We start from the raw sequence: 6,836 nt of genomic DNA on the forward strand, positions 1-6,836 counted from the left end.
TCTAGAGCGAAGGTACTAGGCAGGTAAGGGGCAGGGAGAGCATCCCTAAGAGAACAGAGGAGCTTCAGATGCGGACATCGGACGCAGCTTGATCGGCAGAGAGATTCGTGTGCATCTACGCGTCTGTTGATATCCCCGGAAACGATGCCTTTGCTTTCTCGCGTCGTCTATAGCAGGATGTTGCCTTGGGTGTTCTCCGCGGTAGTGGCCTTCGGGTCCTGTTCTTCCGTCGACGGCATTGCGCCTGCTGCAGACAACAGCAGTGCGTCAGGATCCTCTGCCTTGGCCGTAGTGTATTGAGCTAACTCACCTTTGGAAGGTGCTTCGCTGACGTCGCTGTTGTCTTCGCGCGGCACTTCCTCATACCAAACCCCTTCCTCCTTCCAACTCTTGACGTCTTGAGCCAGCTGAGCCAGTCGGACAGGCTTCGGCAGCCAGTCATCGATACCACACTCCTTGCCCTTCAGCTTGTCTGCTTCCATCGAAAGAGCGGTGACCGCAATGATGCGGGGGTAGTACGGACACTCTACCTTGCGCATCTCGATGGCCGCTTCAAAGCCGTTCATGCGCGGCATATTGATATCTAGGAGTACAACTTGAGGTAGGTGCTTCTTGAACTGCTCTACTGCTTCGACGCCATCCTTCGCTTCGAGATGGTTGATGCCTACCCGCTTGAGCAAGGTAATCAAAATCCTGGCATTGAGTGGATTGTCCTCCACCACCAGGCACACAAAGTCTCGCCGGGCCCTCGGAGTGGCACAGGAATCCCCGTCTGTCCCTCTGACACTGGCGCTGCTCCTGGTACTGCGATTGCTGCCGGCCAAGGGTTTCCTCGTGCCGGAGACTACGATCGACGGAACACTTGTGCTCGGCGGTGCGAGCCTCGACTGTCCAAAGTGCCCCTCAAGAACTGTGGGCGAGGACTGCGTCTGATCTTCTTCGGAGCGTTTGGCTTGCTCCTGGTCCATCAACACGTCGGCGAAGACTTCTTCCATGAGCTCTAGGTCAGGTAAAACCAACGGGCGGAAGATCTGAATGACATCTAGATCGCCCATTTGTACGATCTTGCGCTCTGGCTTGAGACTGTTTGGTGGATCGATGAAGGCTCGATTGGGCAACTCAACGAGGAGCTGCCGAGCCTGCCGCGTGTTGCTGCGAGCATTGATCTGCGCAGCAATGGCCTCCTTGTCTTGGTCCTTGGCGGATCTCTCTCCGGCAATGAACACAATGGCGGCCTCGTCGAGTAATTCGGGCCTCTTGTCAACGTTGCCGAGATATTGCGCCCCGAACTGATGTGCTAAGAATGTCACAAAGGCGATGAAGCTCACCCTCGCAGTCTCATGGTCATCGAGAGGAATGCAAGCAACCTTGACACCTGTCGGCTTGATAGAGGGTGCCACCTTGCCTCGGTAGGGGAATACGAAGTCAAACGTTGAGCCCTTGTCTACTTCACTGGTGACATGCACCCGACCGCCCAAGCGCGACATGACCGAGGAGCAGATGGACAGACTAAGACCAGTGCCCTGGGTGTTTTCGAGGGCTTTGGTAAAAGGCCGGAATACGTGGTCTTTGAGGAATCCTTTTGACATGCCCGTACCAGTATCGCTGACGGTCAAATGGAGGTCACTGATGCCCCGCACTTCTTTGTCTCTGTCCTTGCGAGGGGACGTTTTGACTGCTAAATTGACGCAGACAATCCCGCGCGAAGTGGCTTGCAACGCATTTGTCACAAGTTTGGAGACGACTCGCGTCAGCGCTTCGCAATCAAATTTGAACTTGTGAGGCAAGTCTTCCCAGCTTCCGGGGCCACAGGTGACGATCAACTCGGGGGGCGGAGGGACTTGTTCGCGATCGTCATGCAAGGGCGCCTTTGTCAAGCAGAAGAGACGCCACGCAGCATTGGCAGTCCTAGTGGTGATGTCGAAGATACCTCGAAAGTTGGTTTCGGGCCAGACGTCCGATCGAGCGATCTTGGGCTCCTTGATGCCTGCCATCATCGAGTAGTCAAAGATGTCGCTCAAGCTCGCGTCAAGCGACTCGGCAGATAGAGCGATGCTAGCAATCATCTGGTGCGTCTCTGGTGAGCAGTCCAAGATGTATTTGGCTGATTCGCACATACCCACAATCGTGTGAAGGGGTGTGCGCAGCTGATGCTGCATCCTCTGTGTAAGCCGTACCTGAGCTCGATCGACCGCTTGACTACGTATGCGAAGAGCAGAAGCTATCAAAGAACTCCCAATCTGTTCCACGAACAGACGGTCGCTATCCTCAAACGCCGGCGGCGCCTTTTTGAAGACGACAAGTATCAGATATGCAGGCTGATGCGTAGTCTCAAAGACGGGCAGCGCCACTAGGCCTCCAAGACCATTGGGCAAAAGGTCCGAGAGCAGAGTGGCTCGAGGTCGAGACGGCCTATCCGAGCTCAATGGCGATTGCTCGCCCTCAACGTGGGTCAACCAGGGTGTACCAGCAGCTCTGGCAGATGCCAAGAACTTTGCCACCCGCGGTCTTGAGCGCTCGCCAGGAAGCAGCTTGAAGTGAGACTTGCCGCGCCCGCTGGCAGCCAGCAGAGGTATAGGCTTCGTGCTCCTTGTGTAGGAGCACACAATGCTTTCCGGCCGCTTCTCGGAACCGTCGTCCCGACTCCGATCCTCCTCCTGCTGCATGAGCGTCGGGCGCTGTGGACGACCTTTTCGGTCGGCATCGTACTCGTCCTGACGATCGGTACCCGCTCCTTCGGAGTCTGACGAGCTTGACCACTCGTCCCCCCTGCCAGAAGTCGTATCCAGAGGAGCAAGGGAAATGCCCCCGTGAGAGCTGCCCTCGGTATGCTCCGAGAGGGGCTTGCTACTCTGGCCCTTGCTGTCCGCATCTGTGCTCGTGACGTTGCCAATAGCATTTTGGCCCGCACTTGGAGTAGTGCGTGTCTTCGTTTCTTCGTAGGACGGTGAGGGTCCAAGCTCCTCGTCGGTCGAGCCTTCGGCTGTGCGCCGCCTAGGTGCGCGCCGATCCCTCCATGCTGCCTTGTCATATTTGAAGCCCGAGACGTCGAATATGGCAACGAGATCAGCCCGCAAGACACGACTGGTCGCACGAGCAGCCTGCTTAAACACTTCGTGCTCTATATCGGGCGAGGCCGATTTCTTAATACGTCTCTCATCTGATTGAGCATCCACCTGGTCATCAACATCCAGGCCGAGGGTCTGTAGGTGTCAGACGGGCGTATCAACGACGCAAGCACACTACTGTCGACTCACTGAATTGGCGCCATCACTACCGTCTCCCTGGATGAGCCTGGTCAGGTTGACCATTTCCTGTTGTGCCCGCAGCTCGACTTTGCGACGATCGGCAAGATACCTGTTACGCAGAACGGTATGCGTCATGGCTGCCACCTTTGCCACGACCTTTTGGTTCTGTTGCGCATGCTGTGCATCGATGTCAAAGGCTGCGACCACTCCTACGGGAATCTCTGGGTCACCATGACGAGGCGCAAAGCGGAGCACACTTCCGCTGAAGAAGTTGATCTCCACCGGCAATTGGTCTCTCGGAATACGTCGATCCTCCAGAAACTGGCCTAGATCGGAGATGGCGACGACCTCCTCCTTCTTCTCTGCGACTGCAGTGACGAGATTAGCAATGAGTCTTGGGGAGAGCGCGCTGCTGGAGAGGGAACCTTCACTGCGCGCTACCCAGTGGGTATCGCCAGCACTGATAAAGACGGCGGTGAGAGGCGAAGGCTGAAAGACGAGTTGATTAAGAAAAGCAATATCGACTTGGCCCCAGGCGTCTGACAGCCCGACGTCCAGCTTGTACCTGCGTATGGCCTGTAGAGCCTTTTGGACCTCAGTTGCCGCCTTGTGGGTTTCCAAGTCGGATAGGATATCTTCTGAAGGTGTGGCGTGAGCATAGTGCTGATCCTCATCGGTAGGGGAGAAGAGGATGTCTGCGCCTTCGTCACCGAAGGGGCTTTGACTCGGGACAGTTGCGGACGATTGCTCACTGGTTCCCATAGTGAGCTTGTAAGAGGAGCTCATGCGAGAACGTGGCCGCGAAGCCAAGGAAGTGCCGGTGCCAGAAGGTGACGGTACTGAGCCAGGATCCGAGGCCAGCGGATCCTTGGCGTCCTTGACGTCCATCGTGGGATGTTCGGCCCAGGCAAAAAGGAGATTGCTGGTCAGCCCGACGTCGTTCTTTGCGAAGAGACAGGACGTGATGCCAGCGCAGGACCTCGAGCAAGGACAGAGAAGAGGAGAAGGATGATACGAAGCGCTATTGTACAGCAAAGAGGAGAGAAGGGCCGAAGAAGGGGGAAAGGCAACAAGGATGGGAAGGAGGAGCGACAGGATCAGCCACCATTGGCGACCAAGCAACCGTAGAAGCAAACCCAGGCAGGGGGCGGCGTGCGAAGGGCGAGATCTGGACTCGTGGGCGTGGCTGCTGCTTCTGCTGCCCCCCTCGAGGGTCTGGACCCGCGTCGGCCTCGCGCGCGTCCTGGGGCAGAGCAACGCCCAGCACCCAAATCCCGACCGGCATTTGCACCTCCGCGCCCAATCCGACAGCCCGCCAGCCACCACGCGGCAACAACACTCCGGTCCGATCGGCTCTGAGCCCCTTACCCCCGCTATCGCTATCACTTCTACCACGCGAACAGCCAGTCTGCGCCCCCATCCCCCTGCCAGAGCGTCGTCTACGAGGGTATGTGCTTCAGATCAGAGATGTGGTAGCATCGCCGTTGCGTGCTGCTGCTTCCCCCGGTCATGCCATTGTCGTCCTCGTCTACGTCCTCTCCCGGGCCTCGTCATCGACTTCTTGAGTCGAAGCCTGTTGCCCCAGTGCGTATTGCTAGCCCTGCTTCCGCCAAGAACGCACACATCCTGCTCAGTGGGGATCGGACTCAAGCACAGCCTTCCTTCCGCGTTCTGTCACAAGCAGTGCGATGCTTTGTCCTCCCTGACAAGCTTACTCAGGAAGAGAGGCAGGCCGTTTACGATGAGGTGGTCACCTTGGGTGCACTTGCAGCTACCATCGAGTACACAAATCTCATTCTGACCTCCCTGCGGGCCCCTAAAAGAGTCATCATGGCCTTGAAGCGTGAGAGAAATGGACAATTGACCGATGACTGGTTCGCCAAGATTCCTATACTGCATTTGGATTGGCTTGCAGAAACAGCTAGGCGTAGGATTATGCAGGACTACACACCGTATCGTATACCCACCGGTATGGAGGACACAGACGTGCCTAGTGCAGTCGCCAAGGGGAAGCAGCCCGCCCGTCCGGCAATGAAACGAGAGCCAAGTAGCTTCACTGAGGATGAAGAGGCGGTGGGAGAGAGCAGCGAAGAGGACGTGCTGCATACTACCTCTAAGAAGAAGATCAAGACAGAGAGGCGAGCCTCGCCCCAGCATTCCTATTGCTTTGCCCGTGAAACCTCTCCTCCTACTCTCCCTTCATCTCACCCATCTTGGGTGAACAGCGAATACTGCTGCCAGCGACCGACACCCCTTCGCTCAGTGCACAATCAGAGCCTCGTCGATGAGCTTGAAGTCATAAGGAAGCAGCGCGCACTCACCTCTCAGCAATGGTCCGAGCGTTCCTACAGCGGCTGCCTCTCCGCGATCAAAGCGTACCCGGCTGCAATATGCTCCAAAGATCTCAAGACTGTGCGAGATCTCAAGGGCGTGGGCAAGAAAATGATCGGGCTCATCGAACAATTTTGCGACGCAGGTCACATTGTCGAGGCACAGCAAATCCGTAATGATGCTGCTAACGCGATCCTATTTGACTTCATGGATCTTTACGGAGTTGGCCCCGTTGCAGCCCGTGCACTGTACGAAGAAGGTTGCAGAACATTCGAGGACGTCATCGCACACGGAAAGAGTCTGGCTACCCAGCTGGAGGTAGCAGACTGCTATCGTATCCTGCCCGATCTCAAGACCAAGATACCACGCAAGGAAGTTGAAGAGATCGCCCGCCTCCTCCTTGCCGAGCTCAACGTCATCCTACCCGGCACCTTCATCGAAATTGTAGGCGGGTACCGGAGAGGCAAGCCGATGTCCAACGATGTGGACATTGTCATCTCCAACGACCACGCTGACTTCAGCAAACGCTTAGACGTCATCAATCGCCTACTTACCACGCTGAAGAGGAGAGGGCTGATGAGCTACAGCGTCAATGTCACCAATCCCTCTGATGGATACGAGACAAGTGGTTTTGTGGACATTGCCGAGATTGTCTTTCTGCCCCCTGTCACACCAGGCATCATACCCGTCTCTCGACATCGTCGTGTAGACCTCGTCTTCTGCTCCCCTAAAGTCTATGGCGCGTGTGTGGTGGGCTGGACCGGGTCGCGCAACTTCGAAAAGGACATTCGCCGTTGGGCCACGCGGGGCGGCTTCAAGTTCCATTCTTCGGGGCTAGTGGACACCGACACGGGCGAGCTGATGGAAACGAGAAATGAGCAGGACGTCTTCCGGATGTTGAGGCTGCCTTTCATGCCGCCGGAGCTACGGAACTGCGATGCTTGATCTGCGTTACTGTACATTGCGCTTTGTCTAACCTCGAGGCGGCGGCTTTCTGCGGCCGTCTGGAACACTCGTAGCTACTTAATAACATTATGCTCTATATGCATCGAGCGATACTTGGACGAGAGCTCTGACAGCGTTCCAAGTTTCTTGATGTGCTCCTCCTCTGTTGTGTGTTGTCTCTGTATCTAGGGGAGGGTAATTTGTGCGAGGGGAGGGGAAGGGTCCTTGTGTTCTGTGCTTCCTTTGCTAGGGTTCCGGGGCTCAGTGCTTCTCTCCTCTCCTTTCCTTCCAGTAGCGAGGGTCTAGTATCGG

At 56.4% G+C, this 6,836-nt stretch overlaps 3 protein-coding genes across 3 annotated transcripts; 1 reads left to right on the top strand and 2 right to left on the bottom strand.

Moving 5' to 3' along the window:
* Window positions 1–11: 11 nt before the first annotated feature.
* On the bottom strand, window positions 12–2,893 carry BCV69DRAFT_127307 (hypothetical protein). The gene is made up of 2 exons (XM_025489189.1): window positions 311–2,893; window positions 12–247 (listed from the first exon to the last, which is right to left on the bottom strand). The coding sequence occupies exons 1-2, from the start codon at window positions 2,664–2,666 to the stop codon at window positions 168–170; spliced, it is 2,436 nt and encodes an 811-aa protein (XP_025345047.1). The 5' UTR covers window positions 2,667–2,893; the 3' UTR covers window positions 12–167.
* A 253-nt stretch (window positions 2,894–3,146) lies between these two features.
* Window positions 3,147–4,404, bottom strand: BCV69DRAFT_264536 (hypothetical protein; the record flags this gene model as incomplete). The annotated part of the gene is made up of 2 exons (XM_025490756.1): window positions 3,258–4,404; window positions 3,147–3,203 (listed from the first exon to the last, which is right to left on the bottom strand). Coding segments are annotated over exons 1-2 (936 nt in total), but the record flags the coding sequence as incomplete, so codon positions are not given.
* A 205-nt stretch (window positions 4,405–4,609) lies between these two features.
* BCV69DRAFT_285761 (Nucleotidyltransferase) lies at window positions 4,610–6,646 on the top strand. Its single transcript, XM_025493492.1, has one exon. The coding sequence runs from the start codon at window positions 4,758–4,760 to the stop codon at window positions 6,522–6,524; it is 1,767 nt and encodes a 588-aa protein (XP_025345049.1). The 5' UTR covers window positions 4,610–4,757; the 3' UTR covers window positions 6,525–6,646.
* The last annotated feature ends 190 nt before the right edge of the window (window positions 6,647–6,836 follow it).

The sequence above is a fragment of the Pseudomicrostroma glucosiphilum genome (genome assembly GCF_003144135.1).
Source record: "Pseudomicrostroma glucosiphilum strain MCA 4718 unplaced genomic scaffold BCV69scaffold_20, whole genome shotgun sequence".
In the NCBI taxonomy this organism is placed as follows: domain Eukaryota; kingdom Fungi; phylum Basidiomycota; class Exobasidiomycetes; order Microstromatales; family Microstromataceae; genus Microstroma; species Microstroma glucosiphilum.